General features: G+C 37.1%; 1 protein-coding gene across 2 annotated transcripts in view; it reads left to right on the top strand.

The window, feature by feature from the left end:
* The window catches only part of ARHGAP42 (Rho GTPase activating protein 42), a 297503-nt gene that overhangs the window by 235481 nt on the left and 36518 nt on the right, over positions 1–25504 (top strand). For both annotated transcript variants that reach the window (XM_027087755.1, XM_027087756.1), the window contains exons 8-12: positions 272–401; positions 6680–6780; positions 8725–8834; positions 11179–11257; positions 12651–12690. In XM_027087755.1, coding sequence (XP_026943556.1) covers positions 272–401; positions 6680–6780; positions 8725–8834; positions 11179–11257; positions 12651–12690 — 460 coding nt within the window. The remainder of the gene's footprint in view (positions 1–271; positions 402–6679; positions 6781–8724; positions 8835–11178; positions 11258–12650; positions 12691–25504) is intronic.

Consider the following 25504-nt stretch of genomic DNA (forward strand, 5'->3'; position numbering starts at 1 on the left):
CACACACACACACACACACACACACACACACACACACACACACACACGGAGATTCAAAGAGAAACATGCAGAAGGTCATTCAGCAAAGTTTCACTAAAGTAATTCAAAATTAGAGCCTAGGATTCAACGGAGAGGGTTGTGGATATGGTGAACAGTCCTGAAAGGATCAAGGTTATCCTTTGCACCATTTGCAGTTTTGAAACTTTAGGCTGGAGGTTCCTCAAAACTGATAGAAAACAATGAAGGAAATTGTTATTTCTGTTTACTTAAGACAAGGAATAATTTTGAAAGTACGCGACAAGAGGTAGAGCGGTTGATGCAAAGGATGAAATCTGCCAGTCAAGATTACAGACCACCCAGCCAGTGGACGATGGAAGGCTACCTTTATGTCCAGGAGAAACGTGAGTTGCAAAGACAGAAGTTAATGTCTCTTATGATTAACATTCTGTTTCTGTGAGAAGTGAGTTGGTTAGTTTCTTTTCCTTCAAGTAGGAAGACTGAAATTCCTGACAGCTTTATCCTACTTACTCTGCTCTGCCAACCACTGCCACCTAAGTGTGGAAGTTCTTCCCCTTTGCACCATCAGATTCTCTAAGTTGGTATGTTATTGAACTTGGAACTTACACTTTTCATGATGATATAGTAACACGAGTTCAGGTTTAGAATTTAATTGTGATATCTAATCTCAATTTAAAGTTTCATGGAGAATTAAAAATCAAAGCCTTTATCAGATGAATCATCTTGGTGACTTTGGTAATAGTTTTCCCCTTCAGCAGCATTATTTCATTTAATTCTGTGCTCTGACAGTTTTCAGGAGTAAAATTGGCAATTATGTAATGTCAAACTGGCACTCTTTACTTCCTGATGTTAGGAAATAAGCATCAGACCCAATAGAACACTACTATAATTGCCTCACACTAAGAAAGTTTTTTCTCACAAAAATTAATGAAAAGCCCTTCAAACTTGTATAACTAGGGTCCTTTCTTGTCATAAAGTGGAACGAGTGTGACTAAATTAACTCTCTATTTCAAACCAGAATGCCCTAAAGCACTCTCTTACTGTTTGTGCTAAAGGAACAGTTGTTTTTTATTTCCAGTGCATCATGGACCAGTGTCCTCGTAAAACACAAAATTACGTGCTTGGATTTTGCAGTAATCTCAAATTACTCTGAAAGTTTTGAAATGCTTATTCTCACTTTCCGTACTTTTTCTCACATACTGGGACTAACAGACTACATGCAGTAGCACTGCTCCAAGTCTCCCTATCTGTAGACAATACATCAATGTAGTTGTTTCGGTTAGAAGACATTATAGTTAAAGGGTTTGAGATGCGGAAGCTGTAGATGTTGGGTTGACTGTGAAAGTTTTTTGGACATGATGCAAAATGATCACTAAAATGCCAACATATTTTATATTTTACATGCCTAGGTGATGCTCATTTGTTCCTTAGCAATATGCAAGTGAATAACAGTTTGATCCAGTTATCTTGGCAAACATTTATTACTACATAGGTGGTAGAGGGCTGCTGGCTCCGGAGGTCCGGTTCCAGGACTTCCTCTCTCGTAACTATCTACCTTTGACCAGTCTGCTGCTTTCAGATGTTAAAATGGTAAATCTGATTACCTGCCTATCTATTCTCTAATTAGAATATCATAAATAGGTTTTACCAAAATTTCTTGAAAAAGACCGATTCTTTGGTCATATATACAGTATATGGATTTGACTCAGGACTCTAAGGAAATGTTTGAATACTGAATAATTATTCCATATTTGAGAGCCTCACTGTGAGGGCACCTGGAGGGGAGCTCACATTTTGCTGAGTGGAAGAATTTGTGGATAATGAGGCCTGTTCAAACCTGCATCTGGTAGAGGAGGTGCCATCCTCTTGCCTGAAGAGTTTTTATTCATTTTAACTCAATAATACTTTATTTCTTGAGGTTCCCCCCCCCATTGTTAACACAGTTGTTGAAAGCTTTGTGAGTATACAATATCTTGTTCTAAACAAAAAAGCTTTGGATTACCTAGCAAAATTCTTGTGTACATAACCTTCAAATATGCCCTGTTCAATTGCTACTTGGTAGTTTATCCATTGGATGGTGCCGTGGTTTGCTTACCCATTCCCCAGCTGTTGGACATTTGGATCAAACTAAAAGCATAGTTCCTACCATACGACCCAGCAATCCCACTACTGGGCATATACCCTGAGAAAACCATAATTCAAAAAGAGTCATGTACCAAAATGTTCATTGCAGCTCTATTTACAATAGCCAGGACATGGAAGCAACCTAAGTGTCCATCAACAGATGAATGGATAAAGAAGATGTGGCACATATATACAATGGAATATTACTCAGCCATAAAAAGAAACGAAACTGAGTTATTTGTAGTGAGGTGGATGGACCTAGAGTTTGTCATACAAAGTGAAATAAGTCAGAAAGAGAAAAACAAATACTGTATGCTAACACATATATATGGAATCTAAGGGAAAAAAAAAAAGGTCATGGAGAACCTAGGGGCAAGACAGGAATAAAGTCACAGACCTACTAGAGAATGGACTTGAGGATACGGGGAGGGGGAAGGGTAAGCTGGGACAAAGTGAGAGAGTGGCATGGACATATATACACTACCAAACGTAAAATAGATAGCTAGTGGGAAGTAGCCACATAGCACGGGGAGATCAGCTCAGTGCTTTGTGACCACCTAGAGGGGTGGGATAGGGAGGGTGGGAGGGAGGGAGATGCAAGAGGGAAGAAATATGGGGACATATGTATGTGTATAACTGATTCACTTTGTTATAAAGCAGAAACTAACACACCATTGTAAAGCAATTATACTCCAATAAAGATGTTTTAAAAAATAAAAATAAAAGCATAGTTCCTTTAATAATTTCAGGGCTGGATGGGTGGACAAAATGCAGTGTTTTATGCACCTGTCTGATGTTGGTATCTTTTGTTCTAAGATACGTGACTTCTCCTCTGAGTCAGGCTGAACTGATCATAAAGCCCTTTGTGGCACTGACCTTTTTTTCTGAGAGTTCCTGTCCCTCTAAATGATAACATCTACTCTTAGGCTACAAAACTCAGGTAAATCTTCAACTCTAGTGTCTCTCTGTAGCCTGGGACCAAGTCTGTCCATTTATCTTGTCGATTAACTTTGAACCCACACCTTCTCTCCATCTCCACAGTCTTGCAGTGACCTCCTAACTGTTCTCTTTTCACCTCCAGGCTTGTCCAGCTCAGTCCATTCTCAGAGAGCTTCCAGCAGCTCCCTGCAGTGCTTGCTTGGTTGTGCCTCTCCTGTGATGGCCCTGGCCGTGCATGGCATTCAAGGCTCTCACAGTTGGGCTCCTCTCTTTTTAGGATCCTCTCTTATGATGTTGTCTTCCTGCTCCCACGGCAGCTTCCATCTCCATTTTTCTCTATAGCTACCTGTGTTATTTTTGTAGCTTTAGCGAGGTAAACTTGGCATGCATCAAATTGCACATACTTAAAAAGTACAGTTTGATCAGTTTTGCCATATGTATGCACCTGTGAAGCCATCACCACAATCAACATAATGAACATATTCATCACCTTCAAAAATGTTCTTATGCCCCAATATAATCCCTCCCTCCTTTAATTCCCACTTACCATCCACCCCTCTTCACCTTGCCTAGGGATTTAAAAAGAAAAAATGAATGGATTTATATGCTGTTGGTATTATTTTTCTATAAGGGACAAGTATTCAAAGCCCCTTTCTACTTGGAATCTTTGAAAGCATTTATATTAAGAAAATCTGACCAGTTCACTAAGACATATTGATTGTACTCTTGCTGTCACTGAGTAAGTCCTGTGGGGAACAGAAAATGAGATGAAGAATATGGCTTCAGGGTGTTTATTCTGTAATGGAAGGCACAAGATTAACTCACACAACTAGCAACCAGTGATCAATAGTAAATATCAGAGCTGTAAATTGAGTGATGAATGGAGATGGATGTAATGGGGTGGTAGCAGATTATTGCTGTTTAGACATAGCATTCCACTTTATCTGGATATGTGGTTTGTATGTTACCCACCTCTAGGCAAACATTAAATTACGTTCTAGTAGACTCCAGTTTAACCAGGAAGAGCATGGGGTCCAGAGTCAGACAGAACTATGTTGGAATTTTATGCTACCTGTTAACTGGGTGATTCTGGGTAGGCAACTTTCTGAGTTCAGTCTCCTCATTTATAAAAGAGAGATATTTACATCTGTCTCACAATAATATTGCAGGAATTAGAGATAGTGTATGTAAAATGTCTCTGTTATCAGTAGTGGTGCATAATAATACCACGGTGCTTCTAGGAGCCCTTACTATTCTGTGTAATTTATATTTGTCTCATTTAATTCTTAAGACAACTCCTGAAAAATATCATTCCTCTGAAAAGAACAACTCCAATCACATGTCCTATTGATGAAGAAAGTAGCACCATCTGCAGCTCTTAAGCTTTATTTTCTTTTATGTAAAATGTACTTTATAATGTCTGACTTTAAAAGTTCTGAGATAAAATGTTGGCACTTAGTAGGTATTCAGTGAATATTAATTCCTTCCCATTCCACAGACATCATCTCAGCAACCTCAGATGATCACTGGGTAAAAACTTGTTTTGTTTTGCAACTTTAGAGCTATAATAAATTCTATTTACCCAGACTTTTTTTAGGGACTTCAGAATTGCTTGCCTAAGAATGTCTGCCCTGGCCTGGTGCCAGGCAACTTTAAAGAAAGCAGCCTGTGTGTGCAGCACACTTGAAGATTGAATGCATGAGGTTCTGAACTTAAGATGGAGGCAGGAAAAAACACCTTGGGTCTAAAATGTCATCAGAGTGTTGCAGCAGCTTTATTTAAAAATTACAGTTAATATTGCTTCCTAAATCGCTTCCTAAGTAGTAAAGTCACTATAAGGATTTCTATCCAGCCACTTTCCACTAATCAGCTCTAAGCCTGTAAGTGTTTTACGCCACATGTAACAGAGTTATCAGCAAGTATTGTTAAGTATTATAGTGTGAAATGGTCCCAAAACAGAATTGAAGTTAATTGTAGTAATCCTTTGTGATTATCAAGTATATAGCTGCACCCCATAATTTTAAAATCTGGAGTGGTTAAAGCTAAACATGACACAAAGGGCACTACTATTATAGAAAAAAAATTCAAATGGCTCATGAAACACTTTTCTCAAGTGGTGCATTTCTACAATTCAGTTTCTTGCTTTTGGATATATGGTTGTAAAACCAAGCCAGCAATAACATTGTACATAATTGTTGCTAGAGAGATCCAGGTGTTACGCCAAATGGGACCCTACATGAAGAAGCTATAGGAAACAAACTCCATTTTCAACCCTCTCAGCCCTCTACGGCATTTGGGTGCAGGAGAATTGGCTTCCCTGGGGAAAAGCTGAAGGTTTTCTACCCGGGTCATGAAAAAGTTGAACTTATGGTGCATCCCTGTGCCCTGGTGAAGCAGCATTAAACAGTTTTTAAGACTACTGGATGATTAAGTGGCACACTGTGGGAAAGGGTTGCATACCACAGCAGGATTGTGTTTATGGGGAAAAAGAAAGTGAGCAGTTTACATATACAGCTTTTAATATAAATGGTAGAAATTATTTTCCTTTTAAAGAGTACTTTGAATTCACTTTTTTTCAGATTAGTGTTAAGAGGAAATAACTCTATGATCAGTAAAGTCTTAGAGAAAGATGAGTGATTCATTCCTTCTTTCACTTAACAAATCTTTATTGAGGAACAACTGTATGTCTGGCCCTGTTCTAAGGATTAAGAATATACTAGTCAGCAGGACATCACTTGTTCCTGTTCTCATAGAGCCTTAGTGATGGAGACAGACAATAAATTGGGTGAATTAGTAAAATGTTAGTCATATCAGTGGTAAAGTGAAGAAATAAAGTTAAAACAAGAAAGAGACATAAGAAATATCAAGGTGAGGGTGTTGTGATGTTAGCTATCTCTACTGAAAAGGCCATTTTATAAAGGTGACATTTAGTAAAAGACCTGAAAGAAGTGACATTGTCATGCAGCTATCTGAAGGAAAAGTAGTCCAGTTAAGTGCAAATGCTCTGGGGTAGAAATGCATTCACTGAGTGCTGAGATCAGCAAGGGGGCCAGTGTAGCTGGAGTAGAGTATATGAGGCAAAAGGCAGTGAGATCAATACTGAGGAGCCAGATCATGTGGGGCCTTTGGCTTTTATCTGGGGTAATGTGGGAAACGACTGGAGAGTTTTGAACAAAGGGGTGAAATGACCTGGCTAAATTTTTAGCAGGGTATTTCTGGCAGTTTCAAAAACAGAGGACAAAGATAGAAGTAAGGAGACCTGTTATAGTACCTCAGACTGTCATTTCTCATTCTTCCTACCTCTACGGGATGCAAGTATACCACTTTTACAGATGAGATAACTGAAGTTCAGATCTAAAGCAACTCTTGAGTTTACAGAGTGAGTGTCGGTACTGTAAATAAAGCCAAGTTGTTTGGCTGCAAGACACTCTACCCTACACCACTCTTGCTCCAGACTAGCCTTTCTCACTCACAGTAAGCATTCCCAACTTGCATGGTCTATGGAAATACTCAGTTGTGTTTTATAGCATCGAAAACTGTACAAACTTCGGTACAGATCATTTATTAACAATCTGTAATGTTTGTTTCCTTACACTAGGACCGCTTGGTTTTACATGGATTAAACACTATTGTACATATGATAAGGGAAGTAAAACATTTACAATGAGTGTTTCAGAAATGAAATCCAGTGGGAAAATGGTGAGTTGTTTTTGTTTTTTAATTGAACTTGTTATTTAAATAATGGAAGCAAAACAAACAAAAATCATATGTGCTTATTTTTCTAATAAACGTGCTCACAATTTTTAAAAATTGAAAAGTCAAAAATTTTTCTCTTGCTTTAGTGACCTTGAAGACTTATAAAGAGTGGCCAGGATTTTTCTTTTATTTTGGCTATGGAATGTTTATAAGCAGTTATATTAAATGTAGGGACACCTTGGTAGGTGTCATCTCCTATCCCTGGCAGCAGAGTTGTTTGCGTTGTTGGTTGGCCAGCAGCCCATAGAGACTGTCAGTGGCTGGTCCAGGCTCACGGCGTCTGCATCTTTCTTCCAGGTGGTCTCTTGTGGGAGCCCGGGTTTGCCCCTGCATGCCACTTCCTTTTCTGCACTGTGTACTACTTACTGAAATGCTGGCCAACAAAGTTTCTCAGAAGAAATCAATCAATGCTTATTTACCCCTAAAGTAAATCAGTCACTGAATGTCTCGCATGGGTAGTGAACAGTACAGAACAAAGTGTACCTTATATGCGGAAGTGCTACAGAATACAACGCCTTTATTGCATGTAGTGTACACTCTTTTTGTGAGTTAAGATATGAATATGGCAAACAGTTGGACCTATGAATTAAATAATTGAACCGTCATCTAAGAATCCTAGAGCTGGGAGTTATCCTAAAGATTATTTAGACTAGCCTCATTTTACCTGGTTAAAAAATAAAGACAATAGAAAGTAAGTGACTTATTCAGCTAATTTGTGGTGTAGATCATGGCACAGGTAAATGTTGATCTAACTTAGACACATACTCAAATACATCAGCTGAAACTTATTGTGCTTGGGCATTCATTAGAGTCTAATAATTCAAAGTAAGAGACATAAAATAAAGGAGAACATACCAGAGAAAAAGAAACCTTAGATTGCTACCCTCACAAGAAGTTATTAATGCTATAATCATGCCTAGTTTCTACTCTAAAAGTTTCATAAGAAAAAATATTGCCAAAAGTCAGTATATGTGACAGTCAGTGAGCTAGTAATAAATAGACCAAGCTAGAGTTCTATTAATAAGAGAGACTTGCAACCAGAAACAATAGAATTAACCAGGCATTAGGTAAATATTCCCCTTAAAATTGACTGGCATTTCAGGTATAGAAGAGAATTATGAATTGAGCCTATGTTGGATCCTGTCAAAAGAGGTTTAGTTTAGTTTTAGCAGCAGACTACTAGTTGGTTACCAGCAGGGGAATCACGTGGTATGCATGATAGTAATAGCATTATAGCAAGTATCTACTAGAACTTTAATATTTTGGTAGCTCTCTTTTTTTTTTCTTTTTTTTTTTGCGGTACACAGGCCTCTCACTGTTGTGGCCCCTCCCACTCTGGAGCACGGGCTCCGGACGCACAGGCTCAGCGGCCATGGCTCACGGGCCTAGCCGCTCCGCGGCATGTGGGATCTTCCCGGACCGGGGCACAAACCCACGTCCCCTGCATCGGCAGGCGGACTCTCAACCACTGCGCCACCAGGGGAGCCCTTGGTAGCTCTCTTGAGGTTTTGAGCCAGCTATCATTTAATACTCTATGGCTCCAATACAAACACACACACACACACACACACACACACATATATTATAGTATAATTTAACATTATAAGTAAATACGTTGAAGGGTACTAGACAGGCATGTCACAGAATTCTTTGAATAAAACATGTATATGTGATTAATTTGTTAATAAATGGTTTGGTGTATTACAGTTGGGCAGTTAACATTAGGCAGAAGTCTTTGTATTTATAGAAACCGGGTGTGATTATTATCTTTATACATAAACTGTACTCTAAGTTGTCATTTTAATATGGAAACTTTAGGTGGTGTATTTAATATATTTCATTTCACCTTGTCATCATGTCAGTAATGTGCTCCACTTCTTGTTTCAGAATGGCCTTGTTACTAGCTCACCAGAAATGTTTAAATTAAAATCCTGTATCCGACGAAAGACAGATTCAATTGATAAACGATTCTGCTTTGACATAGAAGTAGTCGAAAGGTTTGAACTTTTCACTTTACATTTTTTAATAATCTAAATTATTTGTTTCTTTCTATGTATAGATGTAAATATGAAACAGCATAAAGTGCTTGTTTTTCAGTCTCTTTTTTAAAGACAATATATATGTTTATTTCATTCTTTCACTTGTTTCTTCAACAAATAAGTATTGCATGATGCTTTCAAAAAAGTAAATCAGACACAGAGTGCTACCAAAGGGTAACATCACTCAGAGAAGAATCTGGAAAATCAGTAAAGATGACTGCCTTAGGGGAAAGTGCATATTGTGGACTGAGGTCCCCATCAAAATGAAGAAACCTGATGGCATTGTTCATGGCTCCTGGGTCAGCCTTTTTGTATGGTTTTGGAATCTAGTGGCCTTGTTCCCAAGGAATAATAAGACACAACTGCAAATTCCATAAGCTTTCTTTAGCCAGTGAAAATCAGTGCCTACCATGTACACAACACTGTTCTGGGCATTCTTAGCCACAGAATATTGGGAGAGACATAAAGGTTGTGCATTCAAGCTTATCATCTAGTAGAATTATTTAGCTCTGTTCCTTTATTGTTTCAGTACAAGTAGAATAGAAACAAAATAAGGAGGAGTATGTTTCTTGATCTCTGTTGCATTCCATAATCTATTTTTCTTCCCCTGCATCACCACCGTGCTTTTCTGAATATCTCTAGCTTTGTGTGTGCGTGCGTGTGCGTGCGTGTGTGTGTGTGTACACTATATATATACTCTGACATACTATATACACTGTTATATACTATAGCTTATGTACGATAGCTTGTTAACTATTTAGTAGGGCATGGCCTTGTTCTTATGCTTCTTTAAAATAGTGTTAGCTATTTTGGCCCTGTGTTCTTATGCTTTATAGATCTGCTTATTAAGTTTCCCTTTCTCTCCAAAACATCCTTTGGGATTTCTGACTGGAGTTCCATTAAAGTTATTAAATTTCAATAAATTAATCAATGGTGAGTTGAACTCTCCCAAGGATTTTACATATCTTTTACATATATATTTTTTTCAGATTTGGTTTCAGGTATATTCTTTTTATTTAAATTTTGAATAAAATTCTTTAGTAGAAACTCTTTTTTTGTTTTATGGTTAAGATTGCCACAGAGAAAGGCTATTAATTTTTTTTATATATCAATCTATATCCAGTACAGTTGTTGAACTCTTGGTTTTAATAGTTTTGTGGTAGGAACTTCTGGTTTTTCTATGTAGATAAATACCAACATGTTAGTGATTTCTCTTTTCTTTTTTTCGACACTATCTAGATATATCCATGGAGCACACTGTTAAACTCTGTGCTTTAGTTGTTTCATCTGTAAAACAAGGATAATCAGTACACACATCAAAGGGTTGTTGTGAGGAATAAATGAGATAATAAAGGAGACATACTTATAACACAGTGCTTGGCACATAATAAACAGCCAACAAGTATTGATTGTTGTTATTATTTGTGTTTTACACTGGCTTAAATTCTCCAAGATAAAATTACCTTGATCTTTATAATACATTTTCCCTTTTCCTATCAGTCTAATGAGCTGTTTTCCTGTTTACGTAGAGATATATGCCTTTATCACAGTTTTAACTCAGGCTTTTAACTCCAGGCTTTTAACCACACAATATTTAAATGAAATTTCCTTCTTCATGTACCTTTTCACAGAACCCTCTAGTTTTCTATTTATCTTATGGACAGCCTCCACAATTAATTAGATTAATTTCACTTTTTTCTGAATTTTCTATTTTTCTCTCTCTTATATTGGTTTCCTTCCTCCCTTTGCTTGCTCGTTTCTTGAAGCACATCCTCAAGTAGCTATCTCAGAATGGGTGCATGGGAGAGAGTTGTTTTTATACATATTAATTGTAATATTGTGATCATTGTATATGTAAACACTTTGGTTTTAGTGTCTTCTTAATAATTGACTAGTTATAGTATAAGGCTTTCCATATTGCTATATACTCATTGTAATTATTTTTAGTGACTAGTTGTACCACGTTGGGTCATAATCTTAATCATTCTCATACTGTGGAATGTTTCTGTGCTTTTGAACTTCTGTGAATGTAGCTTTTCATCCTTTTTGGTCATTTCAGGGGAAATAGTATGAGCCTAAGCTCCTTCAGATAGTCTTATACCTAAAACACTTACTGATTTCATTTTTTTAATTTCTTCTTTCTTCTTCTCTTTCCTATCTTTTTTTCTCTCTTTTCATTTTTTTCTCTTTCCTGCTTTTTCTTCAAATTTTACTTTTAAAGTTAGCTAAGAATTTAAAAATAATAATAAATGTGTAAAGGCATAAAAGTAGTAAATTGAATATATAAAATATTTTTTAATAGGCACGGAATCATCACATTGCAAGCCTTTTCAGAAGCTAATCGGAAACTCTGGCTTGAAGCCATGGATGGGAAGGAACCGGTAGGGATATGACATATTCTGTAATTTAGATTTTATTGTTCTAATAATTGCAAAGTACATCTGAAAAAAATTTTATATGTCTATAGTGTATTTGAAAATATTAAAATAGTAAATCAGAGGAGTAGAGACTCTTACTGTTTTCCTAGTGTTGCGTCACTGGCACATAACACCAACTTCTGAATTCATTTCCCCAGGGGACTTCCAGGACTAATTTAAAACCCTAAAATTACTTTTAAAAATTACTTATAATCATTAATTTGGCTACATTGATTAGATTATTTTATTTATTTAATAATTCTTGAGTGCCCACTCTGCAAGGCCTGTGCTAGGCTTTATGAGCAGCATGATGAACAAGTTTCAGGGAAAGAACTAATCCTGGTCCTAGACCATTGTTTAAAAGTCTCCTTTGCTAAAACTGTTTGTGGCTTGACATTTTCCCTCTATCCAGATCCCCATTTTTATAATAGTTATTTTGATGTTGACATAATTTACTTAAAATTATCATGGAGGCTTATATAAAAAAGGGAATAAATCATTGATGACTTTTGTGAAGAACACTGCAATAAATGATTAGAGAGATGAGCACACAGAGCAAATAGGATGCACCAGCCTGTCCCTTGAAAACTATCTTTTAAATGGCAGAGAACCTGTGACCATTCTTCTGAAAAGTACCTATTGCAACAACAGAGCTACACAAAGTGTGGTCCCCAGACTGAGTCCATCCTACAAACCGTTACCAGGCTGCAATAAGATGAGTGCAGAGATTATGATTAAGCATCTGGAAAATTTTATAGCAATGAGAAGTCATTTTACATCTGTTGAATTTAATAATAAAAAATTTGGACTCTGCATCTATTCTTTATCATGTGTATTACCTTTAAATTTTATTGTAATTTATAAAAATGTCAGTCAGTGACAGATTAAAAATTAAAAAAAAGGAAATTGGTTCTTTACCACTAACAGTTGAGGAGCAAGCCCTGACCTAGAAGAAATTTAGAAGACAGTGTGATAGCTCAACAAATACAAGTTAGGATTGTACACACTGAGAAAAAAACACTAAGCAGATAATTTAAGGAAGGAACAATCAGGTGAAATCCATCATGAGATACTTCCTGAAGAAGGGAAATTATGCATCATGTTGGAGAATAGAATGAGATGCTTAGATCAGAGGGAAAGAGGTAAAACTTTGCCCAGGGCAGGACAGCCAGGGATGGAAAGGAGTGGGAGGCAAGATTGGAAGTCGGGCTGGGGAGATGGCATTGTGGACACAGTAGTTGTAAGACCTTGAAATCAAGACACTCCCTTTGTGTATCAGTGTACCAATATCACTCTGGTAATCTTCTGTGCTGGGTCATTAATTGAAAGTAACTGACTGGCTTCCTTTGTTTTTTAGATTTATACTCTGCCTGCGATTATTAGCAAGAAAGAAGAAAGTAAGTCATGCTAATAATTATTTCAAATGTTATCACATAGATTTTTTTTTTTAGTTGAAGTACCATAACATATTAATTTCAGGTGTACAACATAGTAATTTAATCTTTGTATACACTGTGAAGTGATTACTGCAATGTCTAGTACCATCTGTCACCATACGATTGTCCCCCTTCATCCATTTCACCCACCCTCCAACCCCCTTCCCTTCTGATAACCATGAATCTGTTCTCTATATCTGAGTTTGGTTTCATTTTCTTTGTTTGTTTTGTTTTGTATATTCCACATATAAGTAAAATCATATGGTATTTGTCTTTCTCTGACTTATTTCACTTAGCATAATGCCTTTGAGGTCCCTCCATGTTCTTGCAAATGGCAAAGTTTCCTTTTTTGCAGCTGAGTAGTTATCCACTGTGTATATATAGCATGTCTTCTTTATCCAGTCCTCCACCAATGGAAATTTAGGTTATATCCTTATCTTGGGTATTGTAAATAATGCTGCAATGAACATAGCAGTGTATATATCTTTTTGAATTAATGTTTTCATTTTCTTTGGATAAATACCCAGAAGTAGAATAGCTGGATCATATGGTAGCTCTGTTCTTAAACTTCAAAATACCTTTGTTCTATTTTCCATAGTGGCTGCAGCAATATACTTTCCCACCAATAGTGTACAGAGTTTCTCTTCTTTCCACATCCTCTAAAAAACTTGTTATTTCTTGTCTTTTTGATGATAGCTATTATAGCAGGTGGGAGGTGATATTTCATTGCGGTTTTGATTTGCATTTCTCTGATGATTAGTGGTGTTGAACATCTTTTCATGTGCCTGTGGGCCGTCTGTATGTGTTTTGGAAAAAAATATCTACATAGATCCTTTGCCCATTTTTTAATCAAATTGTTTTTCGCTATTGAGTTGTTTGAATTCTTTATATATTTTGGATATTAACTCCTTATCATATATGATTTGCAAATATTTTCTCCCATTCAGTAGGTCACCACTATATATATATATATATATATATAGTTTTTGTTTTTTTTTTTGTTTGTTTTTTTTTTGCTGTACGCGGGCCTCTCACCATTGTGGCCTCTCCCTCCATGGAGCACAGGCTCCGGACGCACAGGCTCAGCGGCCATGGCTCACAGGCCCAGCCGCTCCGCGGCATGTGGGGTCTTCCTGGACCGGGGCATGAACCCGCATCCCCTGCATCGGCAGGCGGACTCTCAACCACTGCGCCACCAGGGAAGCCCTCACCACTATATTTTGCTGATGGTTTCCTTTGCTGTGCAGAAGCTTTTCTGTTTGATGTAGTCCCACTTGTTTATTTTTACTTTTGTTGCCTTTGCTTTTGGGGTCAAATTCAAAAATTCCATGCCAACACTGATATCAAGGAGCTTATTGCCTATGTTTTCTTCTAGAAGTTTTATGGATTCAGGACTATTTTAAGTTTTAATCCATTTTGAGTTGATTTTTGTGTGTGGAATAAGATAGTGGTCTAGATTCATTTCTTTGCATGTGTCTGCCCAGTTTTCCCAGTACCATTTATTGAAGAGACTGTCTTTTTCCCACTGTATATTCTTTATTCCTTTGCCATAAATTATTTATTCATATATATATGGGTTTATTTCTGGACCCTCTACTCTGTTCCATTGATTTATGCATCTGTTTTTATGCCAATACCATACTGTATTGATTACTATAACTTTATAGTTTAGTTTGAAATCAGGGAGTTTGATACCTTCACCTTTTTTTTTTTTTTTTTGACTTTTTTTTGGTTTGTTTTTCTCATGATTCTTTTGTCTATTCAGGGTCTTTCATGGTTCCATACAATTTTAGAATTATTAATTCTACTTCTGTGATAAATGATAGGGATTGCATTGAATCCGCAGATTGCCTTGGGTAGTACGGGCATTTTAATGATACTCATTTTTCCAATTCATAAGCATGGTATACCTTTCCATTTGTTTGTGTCATCTTAAATTTCTTTCATCAGTGTCTTAGAGTTTTCAATGTACATCTTTCACCTCCTTGGTTAAATTTATTACTGGATATTTTAGTCTTTTTGATGCAGTTGTAAATGGGATTGTTTTCCTAGTTACCTTTTCTGATATTTTGTAATTAGTGTATAAAAATGCAACAGATTTCTGTATATTGATTTTGTATCCTGCAACTTTACTGAATTCATTTATTAGTTCTAAGAGGTTTTTTTGGTGGAGTCTATAGTTTGTTTTCTCTATACAGTATCATGCCATCTGCAAATAGTGACATTTTTTCTTCTTCCTTTCCAATTGGGATTCCTTTTATTTATTTATTTTTAGCCTAATTTCTGTGTCTAGGACTTCCAATATTATGTTGAATAAAAGTAGTGAGAGTTGACATTCTTCTATAGTTCCTAATCTTAAAGGAAAAGCTTTCATCTTTTCACTATTGAATATGATATTGCCTGTGGACTTGTCATATATGGCCTTTATTATGTCAATGTATGTTCCCTCTATACCCACTGTGTTGAGAGGTTTCATCGTAATTGGAAGTTGAATTTTGTCAAATGCTTTCTCTGCATCTATGGAAATGATCATATGAGTTTTATTCTTCATTTTGTAAATGTGTGTATCATGTTTATTGATTTGTGGATGTTGAACTAGCCTTGCATTCTTGGAATAAGTCTCACTTGATCATGTTGTATGATTCTTTTTATATATTGTTGAATTCAGTTTGCTGATATTTTGTTGAAGATTTTTACATCTATTTTCATGAGGGGTATCGGTTTTCCTTTTTGTGGTGCCCTTGTCTGATTTTGGTATCAGGATAATGATGGCCACATAAAATGAGTTTGGAAATGTTCCCTCTTCTTCAATTTTTGGATGAGTTTGAGAAGGATAGGTATTTAATCTTTGGATGTTTGATAGACTCCATGGGTGACACTCTCTGATCCTGTACTTTTGTTTGTTGGGATTTTTTGCAATCTCTTTACTAATAATCAGTCTATTCAGATATTTTATTTCTTTATAACTAAGTCTTAGAAGATGACATGTTTCTATATTCTAGGTTATCCAATTTGTTGGCATATAATTGTTCTTAGTAGTCTTTCATGATCCTTTGTATTTCTCTGGTATCGGTTGTAATTTCTCCTCTTTCATTTTCGACTTTACTTATTTGAGCCCTCTCTCTTTTATTCTTGGTTAGTCTAGCTAAAGATTTGTCCATTTTGTTTATCTTTTCAAAGAACTAGCTCTTGGTTTCATTGATTTTTTAAAAAATATTTTTTTAGTCTCTGTTTTATTTATTTTCACACTGATCTTTATTATTTCCTTCCTTCTACTACCTTTGGACTTCATTCGTCTTTTTCTACTTACTTTAGGTTTAAAGTTAGATTGTTTGAGATTTGTCTTTTATCTTTACGTAGGCCTGTATTGCTATAAACTTCCCTCTTACAACGGCTTTTGCTTTGTCCCATAGATATTGGAATGTTGTATTTCCATTTTCGTTGTTCATATTATTTATTGATTTCCCCTCGGATTTCTTCATTGACCCATTGGTTGTTCAGTAGCATGTTATTTAATCTCCACGTATTTGTGATTTTTCCAGTTTTATTCTTGTAGGTCTAGTTTCGTACCATTGTGGTTGTAAAAGATGTTTTATATGATTTCAGTCTTCTTAAATTTATTGAGATATGTTTTGTGGCATAAAATGTAATCTATCCTGGAGAATGTTTCATGTGCACTTGAGAAGAATGTGTATTCTGCTGCTTTTGGATGGTATGTTCTATATGTGTCTATTAAGTATATCTGGTCTAATATGCTGTTTAAGGCCAGTGTTTCCTTATTTTCTGTCTGGATGATCTGTCCATTAATGGAAGTAGGGTGTTAAAGTTCCCTACTATTATTGTATTGCTGTCAGGTGCTCCCCTTAGGTCTGGTAATATCTGCTTTCTATATTAAGGTACTCCTATGTTGTTTCATATATATTTTAAAATGTTATAACCTCTTGTTGGATTGACTCCTTTATCATTCTGTAATGCCCTTCTTTGTCTTTTATTACAGTCTTTGTTTTAAAGTTTGTTTTGTCGGATATAAGTAAAGCTACACCAGTTTTTCTTTTGTTTTGTTTCCTTTTCTTTTTTCATTCCTTCACTTTCAGCCTGCTTGTGTCCTTAGATTTGAACTGAATCTCTTGTAGGCAACATATAATTGTGTCTTGTTCTTTAATCCATTCAGCCACTCTATGGCTTTTGATTGGAGAATTTTGTCCATTTAAATTTAAAGTAGTTATTAACAAGTATGTACTTATTGCCATTTTGCAACTTGTTTTCTGGCTGTTTTTATAGTTCTTCGCTGTTCCTTTCTTTTCTTGCTCTCTTCCTTTGTGGTTTGATGACTTTCTTTCATGTTGTCTGTAGATTTCTTTCTCATTATCTTTAGTGTATCTACTATAAGTTTTTGGTTTGTGGTTTCCATGAGCTTCATATATAGAAAAACTACGTGTGTGTGTGTGTGTGTGTGTGTGTGTGTGTGTGTGTGTGTAGTACTCTGTTATAAGCTGATAGCAACTTAAGTTTGGACACATTCTAAAAACTGTACATTTTTACTTCTCCCACCCTCATTTTATGTTTTTGATGTTATATTTACATCTTGTTTTTGTATCCCTTAATTATTGTAGTTACAGTTAACTTTACTACTTTTGTCTTTTAACCTTTATACTAGCTTTACAAATGGTTAATCCACTAACTTTACTATATATTTGCCTTTACCCATGAGATTTTGACTTTTTTATGTTTTCTTGTTACTATTTAATGCACTTTTTTTTCGTCTTGAAGAAGTCCCTTTAACACTTCTTGTAAGGCAGATTTAGTGTTGCTGATCTCCTTTAGCTTTTGCTTCTGTAGAAAACTCTTTATCTCTCCTTTGGTTCTGAATGATAACCTTGCCTGTAGAATATTTTTGGCTGAAAGTTTTTTCTTTTCAACACTTTGAATATATTGTGCCATTCCCTTCTGGACTTTAAATTTTTTGCTGAATGATCAGATGTTAATTTTATGGAGCTTCCTTTATATGCAACAAGTTGTTTTTCTCTTGCTTCTTTTATGATTCTCTCCTTGTCTTTAACTTTTGACATTTTAATTATAATATGCTTGTTTTGGATCTCTTTGGGTTCGTCTTATTTGGAATTCTCTGTGCTTCCTAGACTTCAATGTCTGTTTCTTTCCCCCAGTTATGGATGTTTTTAGCCATTATTTTGTCAAATAAATTTTCTTCCCCTTTTTCTATCTATTCTCCTTCTGGGGCCCCTACAATGAGAATGTTATTCCTCTTGATGTTGCACCATAGGTCTCTTAAGTAATCTTTTTTTTTTTTTTCCTTCTGATCTGTTAGGATGAATTCCACTGTCCTGTCTTCCAGGTTGCTGATCCTTTCTGCTTCATCTAGTCTGCTATTGAAACCCTCTAGTGTATTTTTCTTTCCAGTTACAGTATTCTGCAGCTCCATGATTTATTTTTGGTACTTACTTTTATTTTCTGTCTCTTTGTGGAAGTTCTCATTGTGTTCATCTTTTCTTCCAAGAGGTCAGTGAGCATCTCTATGTCCATTACTTTAAACTCTTTAGCAGGTAAATTACCTCCATTTCAGCAAGGTTTTTTTTCCTGGATTTTTATCTTTTCTTTTGTTTGGGACATATTCCTCTGTTTTCTCATTTTGCTTATCTCTCTGTGTTTGTTTCTACATATTAGGCAATACAGTTACCTCTCCCAGTCTTGTAGGAGTGACCCTGTGTAGATGAACCTGATTTTTCAACCCTGCCCTAACTGTTTGTTGTCTCTGAAACATTTGTAATTATCTAAGCAGTTTAATTTTTTTCTTGATAAGTCCCAGAGGTTGTGCCAAGACCTATCAGTGCTCCAAAGGGAGGGATCTAATTCCACCCCTAGTTTCAGGCTATTTGGAATGAAGACCCTCAGGTAGAAGCTTTTAAAGAACACACATATATATAGTATTGTGTGACCATGGTTGTAACTCCCTACTGGCCTCAAGACCAGGTGATTTGGAGGTGTCCCCTTGGTGACTGTTGCAAAAGACAGGGCTCCTCTCTGGGAGGTGCAGGTGATCTGTCATGAGGCCAAGGGATAGTGCAAAGGTGGCATCCCCCAGTCTATATTCCCCCAGAGCTCCTCCATAGCTTCTAGATGTGTGGTAAACTTGAAGCCTTCCCCTCAGGCTTAAGCTCTGGGACGAGTAAATAGGGCTTTTTCACAGGAAGTCTGGGGGTGTGTTTCAGTATGCTGTCAGTGTCTTAGGGGTGGTTCCATACCATGAACTGTCTCAATTATTTCAGAGCCATAAGGCCCAGAAATGCAAGCCTCCCTGGACACCATAGCCAGGTGCTCAAGGGCTGTCTCGTACGTGGAATGCATGTGCCTTCTGGCTTCAGTGGGCCACGGGAGAGCCTGGGGTGGGACTGCTGGCTGCATTGGTGCTGCAGAAGCACATGATGGTCACAGTGAGGCTGATCTTGGGTGGCCTCAGCCTGCAGCGGCTTGAAGCAGAATTTCGGTTGCCCAACCAGAGATTGAAGTCAGGCCATGGCAGTGAGAGTGCTGCATCCTAGCCACTAGACCATGAGGGACAGTGGCCAGTGACAAAGCTCCTGGCCTTGAATTCCCACAAAGAAACAGAAAGTAGTGAAACAAGTAAAGTGTTTATTAGGAGGCAGAAAGGTACATGTGAATAGACTCAGGCAGACTCAGAGAGAGTCGCACCCTCTTGGTAGTTTGAATCACTTATATGGGGCATTTCTTCTGGCCAATCATCTTGTTTTGCCTGGCTCTGAATCTGTATTTGGTTTATCTCAAGGTCCTCCCATGTGTGCGCACACATCTCTTAGCCAAGATGGATTCTAGCAAAGAGGCCTATGGGTAGGTTGACATCACTTACTATGGAGTGACACCCCCTCCCTTTTGAACTCCAGGGAGCCTTTCTGTGCGTGTATAGTCAGGAAGGTCTCCTTGACTTCAAGAATGAAGAATATGTGGTCTCTTTATTTCTTTCTTTTTTTTTTTTTTTTTTTTTTTTTTTTTTTAGCTGTCCTCTCACTGTTGTGGCCTCTCCCATTGCGGAGCACAGGCTCCGGACACGCAGGCTCAGCGGCCATGGCTCACGGGCCCAGCCGCTCTGCGGCATGTGGGATCTTCCCGGACCGGGGCACGAACCCATGTCACCTGCATCAGCAGGCGGACTCTCAACCACTGCGCCACCAGGGAAGCCCTCTTTATTTCTTATTGGGGCAGAGCTCAGTTTCTCCTCCCTCCTGTTATTGTCTTCATCTTGGAGTATCTGTCCATAGAGGACAAACTCCAGCTGCTCAGCCTGGGGCCCATCTATCTCCTCCCTCAAGGCCACAGGAACACATGGGGGTAGTGTGAGATAACGGGCTGCAGCAGAACTACAGGGACACGTGAGGGTGGGGTAAGACCCCCTGGCTTCAGGGGGACCAGAGGAGAGTGTGGAGGCAAGTCAAGTCCTTTAACTCTAGCAGTGTGGAGTGAGAGCACAAAAATGGTGCTCACCAGCACCTCTGTCCCAGGAGAAAGTCCCAAAGACCTCTGTAGACCCTTTAATCTTAGCTAATGAATCTCCTTCATGTATGGTCTAGGAGCTTTTCAAACTTGGTTTTGCACTGGGTCCTGAGGTGAATGAGTCTGCACGTGAGCTCTTTAAGAGCAAACTTTTCTGTCCCCACATCCTTTTGTTGGTTTTCAAAGCCAAAAGTTTTGGGCACTCATCTCTCCAGTGCAGGTTGTAAGTGTTGGGGTACCTGATGTGGGGCACAAACCCCTAGCTCCTCAGGGAGAAGTTCCATATTTGTGAGATCCCTTGTGCTTGTGGGTTGCTGTGCCAGAGGTGAGGTTTTTGGTGAGACTGCGCTTCTGACTCTCCTAGCCATCTTGATGTGGTCCTTTTATCCTTTGTTGTGGAGGTGCTGTTTAGCTAGTTTTCAGGTCTTTGTCAGATCCATATGTAGTTGTAGATTTGGTGTGTCCATGGGAGGAGGTGAATCCAGGATCTTCCTATGCTGGCATCTTAAACCAACCCCCATCATGTAGTTATTTTTATCACAGAGGTATTATGTGATATTAAAAGTTAACTCTGGAAAAATCATAGTAGTGCACCTTTGTTCTGATGGTACTCAGCAAATTTGAAATTTTCATTCAGAGTTTCTCATGTTAAAACCACTAACTACTGGGCTTTATAGTAACCAAAATTATTTTATTTATTTGGCATTTATTACTTATAAGTATGTACCCTGCTTTATCCCAGAAAGAGATTTGAGGCAATTGATATTTTGTTTGATTTTCTTTTTAATGGCAATAGAGGGTTTCTTTATCTTATTTTCTCTGCTCCAATTTACAAAACTGAAGATATGAACACTGCTAATTTTAGGGGATTGTGCCCAAGATTGTGAAGTGTAGGGACATTGTCATAACACATGGGATATGTAGGAAAACATGTTGTGGCTGTATTATTACTGAATTTGTGTCAAACCATTCTGAATGAACACATTTTATGTATTTTCCATCATATTCTGAATGCTTTTTAGTCATCTGCCACCTTTAATCCTTGGTTAGTTTAGGGTATCTTCATATGTAATTTACATATACAAATTATTTGACATTTAAAATCAAATTTTATATGTTTCTAAGGTTATGTGTATATCCTTTAAAGCACTTTCAAATTTTATTTAACTCAATTGACTTTCATGATGTCTAAATTTATTTTTAAAACAGCTTTAATAAGCCTGACTTTTGGATTGTTATTAAAATACAAGTTAGAATGGAGTAACAATAAAAACTGGGAAAGCACTCATTTGAAAGTAATAAATATTGAGTGTATTCAAAAGCCTATCATTTTATCTGGATGAAATGCTTCCTAGTGATTAATTTCAGAAATTATCAAGAGAAAATGCATAATTTAAAATACCTTTAATGTTAAAGAGTTAAAATAATATTTCCAGTTTTTATTCTTGTGTTCATTTCTTTTTTGCCAGTCAGAGTGATTAGTATAAAATCTTTCATTGCCCACTTTTATCTAATCAGGGAAACATTAACCAACCGACAAGAGGTTTGTAAGTACTGAATGTTCATTCTAAACAATTACCTAAAAAGTAATCTGTTGTGTAATTTGCATTTGAGTAGAGTTTGAAATGTGTTTTCTAACATTGGTTTCATTGTTCATATCCAGTATAAAGATAGTCCTTTCAAATTCAAATGAACCTACTCAAAGACAAATCCTTCCTGAAAAACAAATGAATATATATATAAGATATTGAATAGAGCTTTTGAATGGGGACGTGGTCAAGTCATTCAGAATATATTTGATACTTAATGCACCTTGGAACTAGTTTTTATCATAACTAGGTAATTTGAGTGAGAAAGTTATCAAATGTACTTATGCTGTGATGGAGGGAGTTTGTGCTTCTTGTAGTAAAAACTCACTCTTCTGGAAATCAGCTTTCCTGTAGTCTTAGGCACCTGAAACATCACTATGCCACCATGTGTAATTATAAATTGATACGTGTTTCAGAGAAATAGGTGTCTGAGAGTCCATCTGTTTGTATGATTTATCACATTCTGGCTCTTGATATGATGTATCAGTTTTCCACCCAGTTCCCTGAACAGGAGGTGACAGATTCCATCTCTTCTCCATAGTTCTCCATGCAGGCCTTTCCTGAGATGTGTGCTCAGCACATATTTGCTCTTATTCTTATTCAGTGCCACTAGGCTTTTATTGCCCAGGGGGAGATTTTGATCATGAAAAGAATCTTTAAATTACCTTTGCTCTATTAATAGGTAGTACTTGAAGTTATAAATCTTAAACCTATTTTTGAGTTTTATTTTTATTATTTTGTCTTAAGCCATAATTTTTCTTTAATCCTATTTTTAATCAACATACAGCTCTTATTTATAAATGTACTAATTTTAAAAGTAAGTCATTTTCACTTCTTTATTTTTCCACAAATTTGATAAAATTCTCCCACTTATACATTTAATCAATCAAGCCTCTACAGACATGTCAAATTATAAATACAAAACTAGTAAATTTCATTCTCTCAAACTCAACACCCTAATGAGACAAATTTGTGATTCTGGCAGAATATAATCTTCCTAAACACCAGGCATCTTTTGTAGTCTAGTAAATTTGCTTATAAATGCAGAAAATAATACCTTTTTAAGTATTCTAAACGTTCTAAAAAGTCACATGTGAAATTGTGTAGTCATTTCAGAAGGTCTTGCTACATTGGTATAAAGCCAAGTTATCCAAAATTACACTTGTTTTGAGTTGTTTTTAAACATTCTTGGAGATTCATATTTGCTTACCTGAACAGAATCAGTACTCTGTTTTAAAAGTCAAGACTATGGCATATGCCGCCAATAAAAGAAACTCTGAGTAGTAGAGGCACAGGATTGATTGCACCTTCTACAAATAAGCTCCCCCTTGCTGTGGGGTGGACTTTTTGGTATTGCCAATTTGCGTGAGGGAGGCTTTCTAAACATTTTCAATCCAACATGCAATGAAGTGCCTTTCCAAGTCCTCAGAATTTAATCTTTTTTTTTTTTTTTTTTTTGCGGTGTGCGGGCCTCTCACTGTTGTGGCCTCTCCCGTTGTGGAGCACAGGCTCCGGACGCGCAGGCTCAGTGGCCATGGCTCATGGGCCTAGCCGCTCTGCGGCATGTGGGATCTTCCCGGACCGGGGCACGAACCTGCGTGCCCTGCATCGGCAGACGGACTCTCAACCACTGCGCCACCAGGGGAGCCCAGAATTTAATCTTTTTGCATATAATTTTGAACAATCTACTATATCAAGGCCTAAAATTTATTAATGGACTTTTGAATCTCTTCCTCAGGCTGTAATTTTACCCCTTTCTCTTCTATCATGTCTTATCAGCCACTATTTTTCCAGTGATTTAATGACTCCTAGGACATATCTTTATGCTAAACAGTATTCCAGATTCAAGCACTTGATCCTATTAAGAGTAACATCATGTTTTCTTCCTAGTAATAGGTCCAGAATTTTATTTGTTTCAGTTCAAAGTTATATGCCAGTGATTGTGAAGTTCTCAAACCTCTTTCTCTGATCTTGAATAAATCATGCGAGTTCATCATGTTATGAGTTCAGCATCTTGTGTCTTCTTTATGTTTGCCCCTTCCATCATTTTTCTACACACCATTTTGTTTTCTGAGATCTATGTCCCTTTTTGACACTTGACTCTCCCCCAAGGTGGCGTTATGTCAATTTTAGTCTGTAACTTCTCTCACAGTTGGTATTTGAAACCAGTACCAGCCTTGATCCATTTGCCATCTTGAGAAGTGCTTCTTTATAGCCTTGGTAATTCAGATGGATTCCACTTATCTTAAATTATTCCTGTTATCCTTTGGAAACTCAGTTTTGCTGGGCATGTGTGTTTTTGAACTGTGGAAGATAACAGTCAAGCTTAGGATGGTAAAATCTAAAACTCAGATTAAAGAAAAACTGTTTTGAATGTCAGCAATTGGGAGTAGTCTGTGCTTTCACTGAAAACCCTAAAAGCAACAGACAGATGAAGAACTATCTAGTGTCCTAAAATAGGGCCATATTGTGAATATACAGAGGACATATGCTGTTCAATGGAGAGTGAAACTATGCTGTGACTGTAATGGGACTCTTTACAAGCCTAACCTGAAAAAGTCTCCCTACTTTGTGGTTACTCTTAATTTACCATTTTCAGAATCTAGATGCTGTAAATGAGACTAGCATAATTTAGTAGAGAAGGAAGATTTGACTCGTCTTTATGAAAAAAGCATCAAGTTAAAAAGCTAGAGCATTGGTCAGTTACAGGATATTAAATCCACAGATACTTTTCTGGTTGTAAAATATACCACAGTATCCTTTTCTTGAAATTATAAGACTTTGGGAATGGATTTATTTTGAGAGTACTTACTACGCAGATTATCCCTCAATTAAGATTAGAACTAAAAAAAAAAAACAGATTAGAACTAAACTGTTCCTCAAGCCGTGCCATTGAAAATATAATTCCGCCATTTGAGCTCATTTTTCAAAGAAGCAAATTATCTGTCTTGAGATACCTTTTCTGTCGTGAGACTTTCATCATGGGACTAGTTGTTAACAGGGACAGAGGCAGTTGCCTTTTTTTCCTAGGCTTGCTTTCTCTGGCATTGTCTCTTGGTGCCCTGAGCCTTGTCCCCACTCATACATACATTTGATTTGGTGGCTTTTGAGCTGGTCCCTCTACCCTATGTCTTGGAGAAATTGGGAATTGCGAAAGGAAAGGTTTCTAGTTCTCATTCTCTCATGCAATTCTGTTCAACGATACTCCATTTTGGAACTACTTTATTCCAATCATTGTGAATAAGAAAAAGGAAGTTCTTTCAAATGATGTTTCTGCTATTAAAAGTCACTACTCATCTGTGTAATGGTAAAGTCTCCTAACATTCAGTTCTCATGTACAAAATCAAAGGGATTGGACTAGAAGATAATTTTATAATTTCCCAACAACTCCAAATTTCTACCACTCTGTGTTTCAGTGGCTTTTCCCATGTGTACCCAGGGAATGTATTCTCCCCAGCAACAAACAGAAAAAGTGAACTCAATCTTATCCTTCGCAAGCGCCATCTGTCACAAATGTTTTGGCACTTCCTACTGCTATTTAGATAGCTCAGCTCTTCTCCCCAAGGCCACTGAGCAAATACAGTTCTGTTTCCATCGCTGAGACCCAGGAAGAGGGTCAGAGCTCAAGTCTTCTTCATGGGCAGAGCAGAAAGAGAAACTAG

This window comes from Aethalodelphis obliquidens, unplaced genomic scaffold (assembly GCF_003676395.1).
Source record: "Aethalodelphis obliquidens isolate GAN/ISIS:26980383/991018 unplaced genomic scaffold, ASM367639v1 scaffold60, whole genome shotgun sequence".
NCBI classification, from domain to species: Eukaryota; Metazoa; Chordata; class Mammalia; order Artiodactyla; family Delphinidae; genus Aethalodelphis; species Aethalodelphis obliquidens.